This window comes from Podarcis liolepis (assembly GCF_965112155.1).
Source record: "Podarcis liolepis genome assembly, chromosome: 17".
Classification (NCBI taxonomy): Eukaryota; Metazoa; Chordata; class Lepidosauria; order Squamata; family Lacertidae; genus Podarcis; species Podarcis liolepis.
The window spans coordinates 892,819-910,985 of NC_139571.1; the positions used below are offsets into that span (position 1 = coordinate 892,819).

General features: G+C 47.7%; 1 protein-coding gene and 1 long non-coding RNA gene across 3 annotated transcripts in view; one reads left to right on the top strand and one right to left on the bottom strand.

The window, feature by feature from the left end:
* Nucleotides 1-4,577: 4,577 nt before the first annotated feature.
* On the bottom strand, nt 4,578-16,813 carry LOC310696762. The gene is made up of 3 exons (XR_014520719.1): nt 16,744-16,813; nt 9,172-9,337; nt 4,578-5,611 (listed from the first exon to the last, which is right to left on the bottom strand). It is a non-coding gene; the product is annotated as an uncharacterized lncRNA (long non-coding RNA).
* LOC310696715 (caM kinase-like vesicle-associated protein) overlaps nt 6,209-18,167 on the top strand; it is a 49,144-nt gene continuing 37,185 nt past the window's right edge. The window contains exon 1 of one of the 2 annotated variants that reach the window (XM_083482582.1): nt 6,209-6,234. In XM_083482582.1, the coding sequence (XP_083338708.1) occupies nt 6,224-6,234 (11 nt within the window). In that variant the 5' untranslated portion in view covers nt 6,209-6,223. Of the gene's footprint in view, nt 6,235-6,525; nt 6,714-18,167 lie in introns of those variants that run through there. The other variant, XM_083482583.1, reaches the window with a different exon arrangement.

Below are 18,167 nucleotides of genomic sequence, written 5' to 3' on the forward strand. Positions count from 1 at the left end.
ATCATATCACCCCTTAACCTCCTCTTCTCCAGGCTAAACATGCCCAGCTCCCTTAGCCGTTCCTCATAAGGCGTTGTTTCCAGGCCTTTGTCCATTTTGGTTGCCCTCCTCTGGACACGTTCCAGTTTGTCAGTGTCCTCCTTGAACTGTGGTGCCCAGAACTGGACACAGTATTCCAGGTGAGGTCTGACCAGTGGCACTATTACTTCCCTTGATCTAGATGCTATACTCCTATTGATGCAGTCCAGAATTGCATTGGCTTTTTTAGCTGCCGTGTCACACTGTTGGCTCATGTCAAGTTTGTGGCCAACCAAGACTCCTAGATCCTTTTCACATGTACTGCTCTCAAGCCAGGTGTCACCCATCTTGTATTTGTGCCTCTCATTTTTTTTGCCCAAGTGCAATACTTTACATTTCTCCCTGTTAAAATTCATCTTGTTTGTTTTGGCCCAGTTCTCTAATCTGTCAAGGTCGTTTTGAAGTGTGATCCTGTCCTCTGGGGTGTTAGCCACCCCTCCCAGTTTGGTGTCATCTGCAAATTTGATCAGGATGCCCTTGAGTCCATCATCCAAGTCGTTGATAAAGATGTTGAATAAGACCGGGCCCAAGACAGAACCCTGCCTGTTGCAAAACTTTTTGGAAACGTTTAAACACTCTGACTGGCAGGGAGGGTGAGATTTAGCAACTCCTGCTAATCACAGAAGACAAATTTATGCCTGCAGAGTTTACAATTGACCATAGGAAATATGCACATTTTTTTATCTGTGTTCTTGAAATCAAGGGCACTTGTGGTTCTATTCCTGAATCTCTACCACCTGTTCTGTTTTTCAGGTATTCCTTTAGGGAGGAAGCCCCCACCCCCCTTTCCCCATTAGTCATGTGATACGCTGCCTTTCTTTCCTGGCCATAACAATGAAGCTGCGGTGACAGTCCTCCCTCCCTGAGTGCTGGTTGCTGGTAAAGAATAGCATGGGAATGGATGGCTTTGAAGAGCTCTAGGGGTTTTTTGCAGTCACTTCCATGTGGTGGGGAAACGGCGGGGGTGGGGGCATGTTGCATTAGAGCAGAGCTCTGTTCCGTGTGCCACAGGACTATGGCAACCAGCAAAGCTTTCTGAGAGAAGAGCCTTTTGAGGTGCCCTGGTCACTCACCACGGGCTTTTCTCCTGCGTTTGCATATGAACAATGCATCTCAGAAGATAGGGTGGACTCCTGTTTCCTTCCTTTGCTGGAAATTATAGGGTGGACAGTCCTTTTCAAAAGCAGTACCCTCCCCTGTACCTTTACTGGATGGAGAGGGATACAAGGTGGTGGCTGGTTTGTGGTGCCCCCCGTCCCCCGTTGCACCAAGCAAAGAGGAACACCAGTGATGCTCAATCCTCACTAAATGCTTTTGCACCTGTTTGCAGGGTCAAAGTCCTTCACTGTTGAAGAGGACGAGCAAATGGCAACCGTTTGAAGGAGCAGATGTGGGGAGGGTTGGGGGAGAATTGTCTAGCTGTCCTCTGTGCCTCTTTTAGCTGTCGAGTCCTCAGCTTTGTAATGCGGATAGTCTAGAGAAGGGATAGCCGATGGATCCTGCAATCCCTGACCACTGACCATGCTGGTTGGGGACATTGGGAGCTGCAGTTCAAAACATTGGCTAGCCTGTTGTAGAGCACAGCATCTTCCTCCTGCCACTCCCTGCGTATGAAACACCCACTTTCCTCTGTCCTAGATTTCTCTCTGCTCCCTGCCTCCATCTACCTGCCCCTGCCCCAAGGTACAGGTACAGTTCTAAGGCCAAGCACTTGGAGGGAGAAACAGCACCTTCCAGCTCCCCTTGCAGGCCAACTTCACCATTTGACACACCGCTGCAGCCTTCTAGTTACATAGTGCTGGCTAACATGAAGAAGAAAGTAGAGCCGGGGTGTGTGTGTGATGCTCCTCCCTGGTGATTCTGCCTCACTTCCATAGACCAAAGCTGGATTCCCAGCGGCTGCTTCACTGGGCTGCCGTTTGGCATGAGCCGTGGCCTCCTGGTGCTCAGCAATGCCCCCTTCCTCTGGGATGTTCCTTTGCCCTGTCTCCCTTCACACTTTATCACCAGACTTGGAAGCACCTGTCAAGGCACACCCCTTGGCAGCCATTGCTTTCCCTCCCACTGCCGGGCGTACCTTGCATCCCTTCTCTGCAGCATCTCTGGAGTTAATATTTACACACACGGAGAGAGAGAGAAAGATGCAGTCTCATTTGAGTTTATTTTCCTCTCGCTTCCTGCTACAAGGAGTTTTGTTCAGCCGCCTCTCCGCTCCCCATAATGCTGTGCATGGCCAGAGCTTTCTCTGAGTTGCACATCTTTAAGGGTTTACAGCAGCGAAGAGAAGTCATTATCCTGTTGGAGGGAGGGAGGGAGGGAGGGAGGGAGGGGAGGGGAGAGAAGCAGCCTCAAAGAGCAGATGTGACTCACGCTCATCCTGGTGCTGACGCCACCCTCTGCAAGCAGGCAGTGGGAGGCTTGGGCAGAGCACTCGGGGGGGGGGGCCTGGCTTCCAGCCCCATACCTCCCCCACTTTGTCTGCTCTTTGACCTGAGCCTATAGCCTGGGAGTCTCCGGCTCCCCTGCCCCATCCAGAGCCGTAGCCGGGTGATCTTGCGCCCCTGGCAGAACCGCCCAGGTTGCTCCCCCTAGCCACAGACAAATTAGCTCTTCTTTCTGCCTCTCCTCCAACCCTGCCCCCCCCATTCAATTCACCCTCTAAAACCATTTCTTATGAGGCAATAATCAATATTTATATTTATGGACATATTTTTAGCTGATTTTGTGCCCCCCCCCATTGCCTGCGCCCCTGGCGGGTGCCCACCTCACCACCCCCTAGCTATGGCCCTGGCCCCATCAGGCACTAAAATTGCTTATTCTCCCTTCAGAGCTCCAGCCAGAACCCAGGAACTCCTTCCCTTCTTTCCTTTTCATCAGCATTCGACTGTCTCTCTGGGAATAGCAGTTCCTAAATCGGTACGGCTGCTCCCATTCAGCAAATGGTGCTAATTTCCTTTCACAGCCCAAGCAGAGCTGTGATTGCATCTTGTCAAGTGTGCCGAGGTGTTCTGGACGGCTGTTCTCTTATTCGTCCCACCCCAGAGGTGGCTGCATCCTTCCGTATGTGTGACAGACAGTCAAAAGGAGGTGAACTGAGGAAGGGATGTAGGCTGGGGAGGAGAGGGGGGATGAGTTCCCCAACTTTGGGGTGGGGCGTTCATCCCTGTATTCTCAGTTAAAATTTGGTGACCATGCTAGGAGGGTCCAGGAAAGGGATTAGAAAGCTCTAAGCTGTCACTGGCGAACTACTGTAAAGCCAAGTGAGATGCAGACTGGAGGGAGGGGCAGAGGAGCGGAGCTCTGAGCCCCTCGGGAGATTAAACTGTTATTAATATTTTGAAGAAACACTGATTCCCTTCTAATGCCACTGTCGTGGCTGGTTTTTAAGAAAAATATGCAGCATGCTATGGCTGTTGTGTCTTTATCCTTCTCTTACCCCCAAGGAGCTTACAAGGTCCTCCCACCACCATCTATGTGTATCCTCACAACGACCTTGCAAGGTAGCTTAGGCTGAGATAGGTTGACTGGCTCACAGTCACCCGGTGAGCTTCATAGCTGAGCAGGAATTGAACCTGAGTCTTCCTGGTGCTAGTCTGACATTCAAGAGCTGTGGGGTGTGAGGGCACAATGCCAGGTCTGAGAATGCAGGAAGCAGGACTGGGGAATCTGCACCCTCCAAATATTGCCCTGTACAGCTGTGACCATTGGCCATGCTGACCAGTTCAGCAAGTGCTGGAGGACCACAGGTCCCCTGTCCTCTGGCCAGCAGAGAGAATGGGGTCCAAACAGAGATTGTCATTGGCTGCCCAGCATCAGCCGAAGAGAAGGACTTGCACCGCAGTTGGGAACACAGTTTGCTTCCTGAGCTGCTTCAGGAGGAAGGCAGGATCAAAATTCAGTAAACAACAAAGCCGTGAAGCTTCCCTTGAGCTGCTGATGCATTCCTCTTTGGCCTGGATTATACTAGTTTGGCTACATGAGGAGCCGCAAAAAGGATCAGATGTAGATAACGCCCCACAAAGGGAGAGGGACCTGGCCATGTCTGCTCTCCTGCTGGAACAAGGCCACATTTTGCTCTCTCTTAATGTATCCCAATGCTTGGCTCCTGCTGTTCCAGCCCTTGGCTTTCCGACTTGTGACCTCCCTTAACCTCAGCCTCTGCTCCTCTTTCTTGTTCCTCTTTCTTGTAAGATGAGACCTGCAGGATTTGTCCAAAGGCCCATGCAGTCCCTCATCTTGGTCTCACTCTCCAACCAGCTGCCCAGGGGAAGCTGCCAGGCAGGACCTGAGTGCAACAGCGCACTCCCCACTGGGTGATTCCCAGGGACGGCTACTCAATGGCAGAATGAGTAGGACAGAGCTATTGGTTGCTTCTCCTCTTGCTTCCGCCTCCGTTCTTCCAGGAAGTGGGTTTGCTTAATAGCAGTTGGCGGGTTTGGGGTCAGAAGGCCAAGCTGCACTCAGTGTGCAGCAATTGAAGCGCATTGCCATGGGGAAAGTCCATTTTAAGTCCAGAGTTTTGACATTTCCTAATTGCCACTACCAAATAAGGCTGTGTGCCCAACCTGCATGGCCTAGGGCTTTGAGTAGAACTCAAGCGTCCTGCCACCCCCCTCCTTCCACAGCGAAAATTGTGTATCTCACACCCACAGAGGTTCCTGCTGCAGCAAATAGATTTGCAGATTACACATTCAGACAGACGTTGCTCTCGAGTTGGTGCCACTGTGGCACTTATGATGCACTTGTGCATGGGGTGAGGCACCATCACAAAGGTCTGCACACCCCTTAGGAAATATTCTGCACATGCACACATACTGCTCTTTCTGGAAGAAACTGCAACAAAACCAAACCACAAGTGCACAGAGTTAAACTCCCCCTGCTGATTTATAAGCCCAGGCTCCATAACACACCAGAGGTTTATGCAACTGCTGCAATAGAATGAATGCAAACAGGCCATTGCATATATCGTATGCACACACCTAAAGGAAATGCATTTGGTTCTAGAATTTTCCAGCTCTACAGCTCCATGCAAATAATCAGCTACATAAAAATGCACAGTTGTTTACAGAGAAGATATGGGACGGCACCGAATTTCTTAGGAACAGTTGCATTAGTGCAGTCCCTGGTCATTTTGTCCCTTTCTCCCAGCTCCCATCACTTGCCCCTGTTCCAAGCCCCTTCCATGCATCCCTGTATCTTGCTATCCAGTTGTATCCCTTGATTTACCCGTCACTGCATGTACACAGACACACATATTTGTTTATTTGTTTCCAAGCTGCCTTCATAAGCAGAGTTCTCTGATATGATGTTCACAGCCCACCATCCTACCCCGGCTGTGTCCTGTTCCCTTTCCTTTGCTGCCACGGGGAGGAAGGGTTTGCGGGTGCTGACTTTCTGTTTCTTTTTACAGTGTGATGAGTCCAAGAGGAGGACCTTCAGGTGTCAGGCAGCCCCCAGCATGTCGCTTGACCTGTGTGATCAATATGCCAGATGGGAAGCAAAAACGGGGAGAAATGCCGGCAAACCAAGAAGCCTGTTACAAAAGAAGCAGAAATGGAGATGGCGGGGTGGGTGGGTGGCGAATATAAAGAGCAGCACAACAACACGATCACTCTTCTGATCTGGAGAAAAGCTGCTTGCTAATACCAAATATGAGAGGCAAACGCTGATCATAAAACAAAAGCCATCTATTGAGTCTTCAGAATTGACAATTCGCAAGAGCATACACTGATGTATCCCAAAACTTACTACACACAGAGAGAGTCTCTGTGACAGAAACGCACACAGAGGAGAAAGAGAGAGAGGTCTCTGATATACTAGTCTAAAGGAAGGCAATACACTTTGCAGATCCCAACTGGGATAACAGGACTATAACCTCTCCCCCCCCCCCCACAAGCAGCCCCACCTCTCCTTTGTGGTGGAAAGGCACAAATGCATCAGCAACCGGCTCGCAAACACAAACTTGCACCCGTTGGTCCTCCTCTTCCACAGCTGCGGTGTTCGGAGAGGAGCAAAGGGGCGCTTCGCTGCATGCCCGGGCAGCTCTGCAAATACTTGCCAACATACCAAACTCCCCCCCCCCGCCCCTCGCCCGGCAGCCACAACCACCTGCTGTGCAAACGTCAGACAGAAGCAGATGTAAAGGATGTGGCGCAGGTAAGTACAGGTCCCTTGAGGCAGGCAGAGCCACGAAGATGCGCAGCGACTGAGGGACCATTCTCACATGTGGTGATGATGTGCGTTCATTTGCACGCACGCGCTACACACACATGCAATATTTCACAGAGCAGGCACACTGCCTCTGACACAAACACACACACACACGTCCACCCTCCCTCTTGCCCTCTCTTTGCCTAAATCACATGTCCCCAGCCTCGGGCTCTCCATGTGTTCCCGGGTCTCTCCTCCCTCGGCGCCCCCCGCCCCAGCAGCCGCTCCCGCCCCTGCTTTCTTCTCCTTGGGCTCTCTGCCAGGCAGGCTGTGCTCACACACTCTGCCAGGGAGCGCAGAGGCAGGCAGCTCCGTGCCATGGCTGAGCCATCCCAAGCTGCCGACCCTGTGCCCCGTGGCAAGCTGTAACGTGGGAACTCATCCCGCCAGCCCCAGGAGGGGGAGGGACGCGCAGCTCCCCCCAGGTAGGAAGCGGGAGGGGGCAGCAGGAGGGCTGGGGGGTGGAGGAGTTTGCATTTCGAGCAAGTACGCGGGAGAAGGATGCGGGAATGGATGGAGCGCAGGTGGCGCGCAGGGCGTGCATGGAGCTAAGATTGGGACTGGAGACTGGGGCGCAGGGGCGCAGGAACCAGAAGTTGGGATACAAAGGTGGGCTGGGATTCTGACCTGGAAATGGGAGGGGCAGCATGCTGGGTGCGCCACAGCTCAAGCGATTCCATTCTTTAGACACCCAGGAAGTTTAGGAGCATCTTTGGGACGGGGCAGAAGTTCCCTCTGGGTGAGGACAGGGCTGTGAGAAGAGGGCTGCACAGTAAAGGAGAAAGAGCAGAGGCGCTTTGGGTGCTGAGGGAACGCGGTGAATAAAAGGCACTGGCAGCACCATATAAGAGAGCACACGTGCACACAATCAGAAGAAAGGGGTTTTTAAAGCTCCTGCCAATGTATTTGATGCACTCAAACGCCTGCCAGGCAGTAGGAGCTTTGTAAAAGCTCATTCTACATCTCTCAAACACACACACACACACAGGCGAAAATGGATTACAATATAGCTGTATTTGTTTGTAATTATATATAATTTACACAGTAGAAGTGGGTTAAAACGTGTGTGTGTGTTTATGTATCCACATTATTTTGAATTTTTTGTGTCTGTGAAAGATAATGCATCCAGGGATCTCTGCAAATGCATTCATGTGCACTAATGCATACGTATCTCCTGTTTGTATGCTTTTTCTACTGGTTGGTATATGACCACCTATGTGTCTTTGAGCAAGCACATGTGTGACTCAATAGACCATTGTTCTCACCTAGCTACATTTGTGTGCATGGACAGATAGATGTGTTTAGGTAGCATGTGCATGCAAGTCACAGGGTTCTTTCCAGTGCCTTGGCAGGAACTTTACAAGTGTGTGTGTGTGTGTGTGCTGCATTGCTCACAGGGTCTCTCTCTCTCTCTCTCTCTCTCTCTCTCTCTCTCTCACCCCCCCCCCACAAGCATAGTCTTTTACTGCAATCTATTGGATTTAAAATAACAGTCATCAGCTACTACAGTTTATTACAGAAGAAGGATCACAAAATTCAGTTCTGGTGGTGGAGTCAGCATGGTATATGGGAAGTCCACTGGACTTCCGAGAATCAGTAATCCTCATGGTTCTGGAAAGATGATTTCAGGAGACCTGGGACATCATCTCAGTGGTCGGCTTCCTCCCTGACACTCCCTGCCCTTTCCTTCAAGAGTTTGAGATCCTCTCCCTTCCACCTCTTAGGAGTCCCATTTCTACACTGACTTCTGTTGCACTATTTTGAAAATAGGACAGACTACCTAGTGGACCTTGTCTCCTAAGAATCTGTTAGCGCTTCTGCTGATACCCTGTGGGTTCTGTGTAGCATTAACAACATCTGATTGATTCATTAGATCAAATAATATTTGCATTATCGTGTGTGTGCCTACGTCTAAACTGTGTTGCACATTCTGTTCCAATAATTCTCGGTTGTCAATTATGACGCTTGGATGTGCAACAAACTGAAGTCTCCAATTCCCTAACCCCTCTGTTCTCACACAATTCTGCTTGTAGAGTTATATCAGGACTAAACATGCATGGAGAATAGGAAAAACCTGTTCTGTAACCCTTCTGGCACATAAGAGTGGTTGTAATGCCTTCTATTCCTTGTTAGGAGATCTTGAGCATGTGCCCTGTTGTGTGCATGTGTGCTTAGACTTGTGAGTGTGCTGCACAACTGCATGTTGTAAGCGCATGGATTAAACTAACTCAGCTCTGAAAGAGGATAAGATCACAGGGGACTTTTGAATATATATTCTCCCTCTCCCATAATGCTGTGACTGCTCAGGATCACCCAATGAAATTGATTGGCAGTAGATTCAGGACAGACAAAAGAAAGCACTTGTCACATTATTAATTTATAGAATTCATTGCTGGAGGATAGCGAGATGGTTCACTGTCACAGGTAGCTTTGAAGGGAGATCAGATGGATTCAGGGGGATAGATCTATCAAAGGCTAGTGGCCATGGCAGAAACGCTCCACAAAACCTCCATGTTCAGAGGCAGTGCACCACGCAAGGTCAGTTGCTGGGAGGCAGAATCAGGAGGGGGCGCGTGCCTTTGCCCCTGGTTTATGCATCTGCCTGACCGCTATGGAAAATGGGATGCAGGACTAAGTGGGTTTTTGGTCAGGGCTTCCATTATGCTCTCATGAAGCATCTCCTGCCTGCTCAGTCCTGTGCTCCAGGTATGGAAATGTTAAAATTAATCTCATCCAAGCAGAAACATCCTTATATCTCCCCCATCCCTTTCCCCAAAGGCAGAGTTATGCAATCTGGGGATCTTTCCTTGAAAACCCTTCTATCAAGTTGGGCGTATTTGCTGTGGAGGCACCAAATGGGACAATGATCAGCAGATCACTTACCTGGGATCACCTGGGTGGTAGAATAAGGATGGACCTTCTCACTGAACTTGGGAAATTAGGAAACAGTTCTCTGGCATGGTCTCCAACTCTCCTGGACAATCCTATTTGCACCTTCTGTCCTTCGTGGGATAATGCATGTTCTCTGTTTCTTTTTCTCTCTTTCTTTCTGAGGGGTGCAAGGAAGTTAGACTCTCTGGTTTTTAGACAGTAGGCTGTGAGCGCATTCACACTCAGAGCCAGCACAACCTGTTAGGTGAAAATTAACTTTGTTTCCCCTTCCACCCTGGATCCTGGTTTCCTTCTCGACCTCATTAAAGCGTTTCCCAGTCGCAATGTGCACTGACTGGTGTGATTCTACAGGGTTTCTGTAAGGATCTCTCTTAGCCCTGTCTGGAGGTGCCAGCTGCACGGAGCCTGAGGATGCACTGCCTCTTAGCTGCCTCTCTTCCCCTTGGAGGGGTTTCCGATGAGCCTGGATTCTCTTGTCCGCAGCAGCAGCCCTCCAGGTTCAGCCATCCCTGTTCCTGCTAGACCTTCTTCTGGACAGAATAACCCACACAGATCATGTACCCTGACTGGCTTTGCCACTGTGGCGATCTGGTCCAGGCTCAAAGCAGAGAAAGGTCAGGCATGAATTGCCATGAGGAAGCTGCATTCACAAGTGGGGCAGCAGAGTGAGCAAGAGAGGAGCCGGACCCCGAGGCTCCTGATCTGGGACTAGGAACATGCCTCACACACATGGCGTGCGGAACATGTTTCCGATGAGGCATCTTGCTTAGGGGAAAAGGCTTAAGAGGTCAGAGATTTTTAGGTTGGAGGTGGGTGGGAAGACAACCAGTTGAGGGGTTTATAGCCATTTATCAAATTAGGAGTGAATGAGTTACTTTCTCTCAGAGCATCAGGCACTGCTTCCCATAGGCACCGCGAGCACAACATGCTCGCATGCCTTGGCCACCGCAGATCTGACACCCACAGAGGAGAACTTTCCTGTCTCCTCCAAGGCTACCGTGCTTTTTGGGCCGAGTCAATTCTCACATTTACAGCTGCCAGTCAGCAAGTGTAGAGGAACCAAGTGTTGAGAAATGCAGACACATGTGTGAACCAGCCCATCTGCTGAAATTCAGGCCAAACCAAATGGAAAAACTTGTTCACATAACACAGAATAATCCCTTGAGCACACCTGGCCCCCAATTTTATGGGTGTGGGTGTGTTAGCAAGCCCCCTCCAGCACCAAGCAGTCCCCACCTGCCCCACCCTGTGCCCCCCACTGCTTCCCCTCCTAGGGCTGCCACTGCTGCAGTCGCCAACCTCAGCCTCCCCTTTGCAAGGGAAAGGCTTTGCCCAGCAGCCTTGCTGTAATGGAGCAGCTGTGCTGTTGTTCTGTTATTGTTTTGTAGTATCTGTAGTATCTGTAAATTTTCCAACACTACAATTCTATGATTCTTTTATAAGCTGTATTGAGAATGCCTGAAGGGCAGAGTATGCATTTGAGATATCAATGTTCTCTTGTGGTGGGGAATTGGAGAGGCTCTCCAGACCTTGTTGGACTCCAAGTCTCATTATCGCCAGCATGGCCAATGGCCAGGGATGATAGGCTCAACATCTGGAGGGCCAGAGGTTCCCCAGCCCTGGCTTATGGAAGTAATTGCCATGTGATACTAGGTTAAACAGCAAAGCAAATTAAGAATAGGACATCCATGGTCACAGGCTGATGATACTGTGAATGAAACTGCTGGGAACTGTATTCTGGAGTTTTGAGGTAAAGCGTGGATCACACCCAACTCAGTTTTTCCACTCTAATCCGGAGAGGCTGTTTAGTGTTTGGATCAACACCTGGAAGTCGGTGTCTGGATGAGGGAAAATGAACTGAAGATGAATCCTGAGGAGAGAACTGAGGAGATCTATTTGTCCAGGGCTAGGAGGACAGCATACCTGCCAGCACCCAAAGAAGCAAGTGTCTGGTTTGAGGTATCCCTCAATTCCAAATTTTCATTGGAAGCCCAAGTAGCAAGGAGTGCCTTAGCCCACTTCTGGTTGGTGCACCAACTAGGGCTGTTCCTGGACTGAGCTAGCCTGGCCTCAGTGACCTATCTGGGATAGATTACTGCAAAGCAGTCTATGCAGGGCTTTCCTTGAAGATGGTCTGGACACTTCAACTGTGCAGAATTCTGCTACTGGGCTGCCAGTGGAGCAACCTGTAGGGATTATGTAACACCAATTCCAAAATCTATTCACTGGCTGCCTGTGAATTGTTTTTGTCGTTTAGTTGTTTAGTCGTGTCCGACTCTTTGTGACCCCCTGGACCAGAGCACGCCAGGCATTCCTGTCTTCCACTGCCTCCCGCAGTTTGGTCAAACTCATGCTGGTAGCTTCGAGAACACTATCCAACCATCTTGTCCTCTGTCGTCCCCTTCTCCTTGTGCCCTCCATCTTTCCCAACATCAGGGTCTTTTCCAGGGAGTCTTCTCTTCTCAGGAGGTGGCCAAAGTATTGAAGTCTCAGCTTCAGGATCTGTCCTTCCAGTGAGCACTCAGGGCTGATTTCCTTAAGAATGGATAGGTTTGATCTTCTTGCAGTCCATGGGACTGTCAAGAGTCTCCTCCAGCACCATAATTCAAAAGCATCAATTCTTCGGCGATCAGCCTTCTTTATGGTCCAGCTCTCACTTCCATACATCACTACTGGGAAAGTCAGAGCTTTAACTATATGGACCTTTGTTGGCAAGGTGATGTCTCTGATTTTTAAGATGCTGTCTAGGTTTATCATTGCTTTTCTCCCAAGAAGCAGGCGTCTTTTAATTTCGTGGCTGCTGTCACCATCTGCAGTGATCATGGAGCCCAATAAAGTAAAATCTCTCACTGCCTCCATTTCTTCCCCTTCTATTTGCCAGAGGATGATGGGCCCAGTGGCCATGATCTTCGTTTTTTTGATGTTGAGCTTCAAACCATATTTTGCGCTCTCCTCTTTCACCCTCATTAAAAGATTCTTTAATTCCTCCTCACTTTCTGCCATCAAGGTTGTGTCATCTGCATATCTGAGGTTGTTGATATTTCTTCCGGCAATCTTAATTCATCCAGTCCAGCCTTTCGCATGATGAATTCTGCATATAAGTTAAATAAGCAGGGAGACAATATACAGCCTTGTTGTACTCCTTTCCCAATTTTGAACCAATCAGTTGTTCCATATCCAGTTCTAACTGTAGCTTCTTGTCCCACAAAGAGATTTCTCAGGAAACAGATGAGGTGATCAGGCACTCCCATGTCTTTAAGAACTTGCCATAGTTTGCTGTGGTCAACACAGTCAAAGGCTTTTGCATAGTCAATGAAGCAGAAGTAGATGTCTTTCTGGAATTCTCTACCTTTCTCCATAATCCAGCGCATATTTGCAGTTTGGTCTCTGGTTCCTCTGCCTCTTCTAAATCCAGCTTGCACTTCTGGGAGTTCTCGGTCCACATACTGCTTGAGCCTTCCTTGTAGAATTTTAAGCATAACCTTCCTAGCATGTGAAATGAGTGCAATTGTGCGGTAGTTGGAGCATTCTTTGGCACTGCCCTTCTTTGGGATTGGGATGTAGACTGATCTTCTCCAATCCTCTGGCCACTGCTGAGTTTTCCAAACTTGCTGGCAAATTGAGTGTAGCACCTTCACAGCATCATCTTTTAAAATTTTAAATAGTTCAGCTGGTATATCATCACTTCCACTGGCCTTGTTATTAGCAGTGCTTTCTAAGGCCCATTTGACTTCACTCTCCAGGATGTCTGGCTCAAGGTCAGCAACCACACTACCTGGGGTGTACGAGCCATCCATATCTTTCTAGTATAATTCCTCTGTGTATTCTTGCCACCTCTTCTTGATGTCTTCTGCTTCTGTTAGGTCCTTACCACTTTTGTCCTTTATTATGGTAATCTTTGTACGAAATGTGCCTTTCATATCTCCAATTTTCTTGAACAGATCTCTGGTTCTTCCCATTCTGTTGTTTTCCCCTATTTCTTTGCATTGCTCATTTAAGAAGGCCTTCTTGTCTCTCCTTGCTATTTTTTGGAAATCTGCATTCAATTTCCTGTATCTTTCACTATCTCCCTCGCATTTTGCTTGCCTTCTTTCCCCCACTATTTGTAAGGCCTCGTTGGACAGCCACTTTGCTTTCTTGCATTTCCTTTTCATTGGGATGGTTTTCGTTGCTGCCTCCTGTATAATGTTGTGAGCCTCCATCCATAGTTCTTCAGGCACTCTGTCCACCAAACCTAAATCCTTAAACCTGTTCCTCACTTCCACTGTGTATTCATAAGGAATTTGATTTAGATTGTATATTACCGGCCCAGCAGTTTTTCTTACTTTCTTCAGTTTAAGCTTGAATTTTGCTATAAGAAGCTGTTGATCTGAGCCACAGTCAGCTCCAGGTCTTGTTTTTGCTGACTGTATAGAGCTTCTCCATCTTTAGCTGCAGAGAATATAATCAATCTGATTTTGATGCTGCCCATCTGGTGATGTCCATGTGTTGTATTGTTGGAAAAGAGTGTCTGTGATGACCAGCTTGTTCTCTTGACAGAATTCTGTTAGCCTTTGCCCTGCTTCGTTTTGATCTCCAAGGCCAAACTTGCCAGTTGTTCCTTTTATCTCTTGATTCCCTACTTTAGCATTCCAATCCCCTATAATGAGAATAACATCCTTCTTTGGTGTCATTTCTATAAGGTGTTGTAAGTCTTCATAGAATTGGTCAATTTCATTTTCTTCAGCACTAGTAGTTGGTGCATAAACTTGGATTACTGTGATGTTAAAAGGTCTGCCTTGGATTCGTATCGAGATCATTCTATCATTTTTGAGATTGCATCCCAGTACAGCTTTCGCCACTCTTTTGTTGACTATGAGGGCCACTCCATTTCTTTTACGGGATTCTTGCCCACAGTAGTAGATATGATGGTCATCCGAACTGAATTCGCCCATTCCGATCCATTTTAGTTCACTGATGCCCAGGATGTCAATATTTATTCTTGCCATCTCATTTTTGACCACATCCAACTTACCCAGGTTCATGGTTCTTACATTCCAGGTTCCTATGCAATATTTTTCTTTACAGCATTGGATTTTCCTTTCGCTTCCAGGCATATCCGCAACTGAGCGTCCTTTCGGCTTTGGCCCAGCCGCTTCATCAGCTCTGAATCTACTTGTACTTGCCCTCCGCTCTTCCTCAGTAGCATGTTGGACGCCTTCTGACCTGAGGGGCTCATCTTCCAGCGTCATGACTTTTATATGCCTGTTGTCTTTGTCCATGGTGTTTTCTTGGCAGGGATACTGGAGTGGCTTCCCGGTTCCTGCTCCAGGTGGATCACGTTTGGTCAAAGCTCTCCACTATGACCTGTTCATCTTGGGTGCCCTCCTCGGCATCGTTCATGGCTTCTCTGAGTTATTCAAGCCCCTTTGCCATGGCAAGGCAGTGATCCATGAAGGGGCCTGTGAATTACCTTTAAGATATTGCTGTTAGCCTCTAACTATGGGACGCGGGTGGCGCTGTGGGTAAAACCTCAACACCTAGGATTTGCCGATCGCATGGTCAGCGGTTCGAATCCCCACGGCGGGGTGCGCTCCCGTTGCTCGGTCCCAGCGTCTGCCAACCTAGCAGTTCGAAAGCACCCCCGGGTGCAAGTAGATAAATAGGGACCGCTTTATAGCGGGAAGGTAAATGGCGTTCCATGTGCTGCTCTGGTGCCGGTTTGCCAGAGCAGCTTCGTCACGCTGGCCACGTGACCCGGAAGTGTCTGCGGACAGCGCTGGCTCCTAGCCTCTAGAGTGAGATGAGCGCACAACCCTAGAGTCTGTCAAAACTGGCCCGTATGGGCAGGGGTACCTTTACCTTTACCTTTACTAGCCTCTAAAGCCCTGAACGACTTGGGACCCAGGTACCTAAATGGATGTCTGTCCCTATCCTGTTCACCACGTGCCATGGGGTCAGCTGGAGAGATCCTGTTTGCAGTCTCACCCCCACCCCTGAGACACTAGGAGGGTGACCTGTCCCATCAGGGCATTTTCTGTGGTGGCTCCCCAATTCTGAAACTTCTTCCTTGGGGATTGAAACTAAAGATTGTTTTATTTCACCAGGCATTTGGTTGAAGAGTATTTACTATTGTATTTAACTGATCTGCTACTCTCTTGTCTACTCTGTAGCTCATGGACTTTTATTGATTTTATAGTAGTTTTATTTATGTTAAATAAATAACATAAATAACATAATTTTTTTGTTTCCCATTTACACACATACATTTTCATGCCTGTTGTAAGTCATCTTGGGCTCCATATTTGAGGGAAAGTGTGGCCTTCAAGGCACACTCGCATCATATATGCAAAGCCCATGGCTTCCCTGCTCCCAATAATCCTGGGAACTGTAGTGGATTAAGGGTGCTGGGAATTATAGCTCTGTTAAAGTGGTATAAATGGACTTTCAATGTATGGTGTGGATTTGACTTTGTCTAACAAACAAATTATTCAATTTTTCTTTTAGGATCTAGGACTCAGATGGGAATTTGAACAGAATATAGTCATAGAAAGTAGTTCTGGTTGTGGCAATAGGCACTCATTGCACTTAGAAAATGAAAAATACTTCAAAAACATTGCCTGAGTAATCCTTACAACTATTCTGTAACATAGGTCAATATTATAATCCCCATTCTGAACAACGAAGGGAATGAGGTTAAGGCCAGAAATAAACAACAGCCTGTTATTGTTTTTCCAGAGAGCTGAAGGCAGTTTGAAAGAGAGACCACTATTAACTTTTTTAAAGAAGAGAATAAAAATATAAAATTGAAAGATTTGTTAAATTACTTTCTTATTGCTGCAAGTCCACCAATTTCCCAAATATGGAAAACATAGTCTGAAATAAACACCTCATTGTGATGGAGTAATATATGGAAAAATGCAGGACATTAAAAACTTATATGGTACACCCATTTTTTTAAAGGAAAAACATGTTGTCTCAGTTTGGTGGGATTTATGTAAATGAATACATTAAAAAAGAAAAAATACATTTGTCTCTTCTTGACGTAGGTGACCCTGTGGTCTAAACCACAGAGCCTAGGGCTTGCCGATTGGAAGGTCGGCAGTTCAAATCTCTGTGATGGAGTGAGTTCCCGTTGCTCAGTCCCTGCTCCTGCCAACCTAGCAGTTCGAAAGCATGAAGTGCAAGTAGATAAATAGGTACCGCTCCGGTGGGAAGGTAAACGTCGTTTCGTGCGCTGCTCTGGTTCGCCAGAAGCGGCTTAGTCATGCTGGCCACATGACCTGGAAAACTGTCTGCAGACAAATGTCGGCTCCCTCAGCCAGTAAAGCTACAACCCCAGAGTCGTCTGCAACTGGACTTAATGGTCAGGGGTCCCTTTACCTTTACGAGCCTCTCATGAAATTTGGGATAAGGACACCTAATTGCTTGAAAAAGTTTCTTGATGTAATATAGAGCCTTTTATTACTGGTACTCCTTATGTCTCTGGTAGTTTCAGTTGTGGGTCTATGTTTCTGTGTATTTTTAAAGTCATATGCGCCACACTTCTTGCTCTCGTTTCTTATGACTGTACTCTCCACTTACCTGTCTGCATCTTATTGCAAATATCCGAATAAGCAGCTTTATCATTTCTTCTTGTGAATATAACATCCTAAGTCAGTCTTGGTTTGGTTTGGTTTGGTTTGGTTTGGTTTTTATGTGTTTGTATCATGAAGTTTTATTTTGTTATCAGAAAAAAAGAAAAGAAAAGAAAAGAGAGAGGGATCACTATTCATAGTGTGTGCATTTCCCCTACTTCTGCTTCTGGTAAACAGGTTTGGGAGGTTTTTGGCATTGTTTGGAAAGCTTGCAACACCTGTTCAAACCAAAAGGACAAAGGAAATATATGAGTGCACCACAAGGAGCAAAACCAACTAGAATCCCACTATTAAGTCTCTTCAAAACTTCTGTCTGTCCCATCTTAGAGAAGGTAGTTTCTTTAAGGCTATCTGGTGAACTTATGGCAAAAGGTGGGATTTGAAACTAAAGATTTGGCTAGCTTGGTTAAGGAGGTTAGAAAGGAAAATATGCACCACAATCTTGGAACAGTAAGAAATCTAAGGGGTCTCAGCATCCCCCTTGGGTTTGGCTCTCTTGGAACAAAGGTCACTGCAGGCATCTGGTGTTTCCTGCTACATTAGGAGGGGTTTTCTACATATAGACATATAGGCTGAGCAGTTGGAAGAAACCATGGCATTAATATTCCTATTGATCCTGTCTAAGCAGGAGATAACCAGAGCATGCACCACTCTGGCCAGACAGTCCGCGGGCAGATAGGGTCTCACCCTGCGTACCAGATGGAGCTGGTAGACAGCTGCCCTGGACACAGAATAGACCTGCCTCTCCATGGACAGCTGTGAGTCCAAAATGACTCCCAGGCTGCGCACCTGGTCCTTCAGGGGCACAGTTACCCCATTCAGAACCAGGGAGTCCCCCACACCAGCCTGCCCCCTGTCCCCCAAGAACAGTACTTCTGTCTTGTCGGGATTCAACCTCAATCTGTTAGCCACCATGCATCCTCCAACCGCCTCCAGGCACTCACACAGGACCTTCACCGCCTTCACTGGTTCTGATTTAAAAGAGGTAGAGCTGGATATCATCTGCATACTGATGAACACCCAGCCCAAACCCCCTGATGATCTCTCCCAGAGGCTTCATATAGATGTTAAAAAGCATGGGGGGGGGGGAGAGAAAGAGAGAAAAAGAGAAAATCGGGGGATGCATTAGGAGAAAGCTGGCATACAAATAGAAAATCCTATTATCTGATTCTGCATATTAGTTGTTGTCTGCTGTATTTGTGGTGAATACTGAAGCACATCCACTAAATACAGTTTTCTTGTTCTGGTACCAGATTCCACACACACCCTACAATATAGAGAACTTGAAATGTTTGTAATATTTAGCAATTAAATGTACATTTTATTTAATATTTATTTCATAAAATTTATACGTTGCTTGATTGCAAGAAA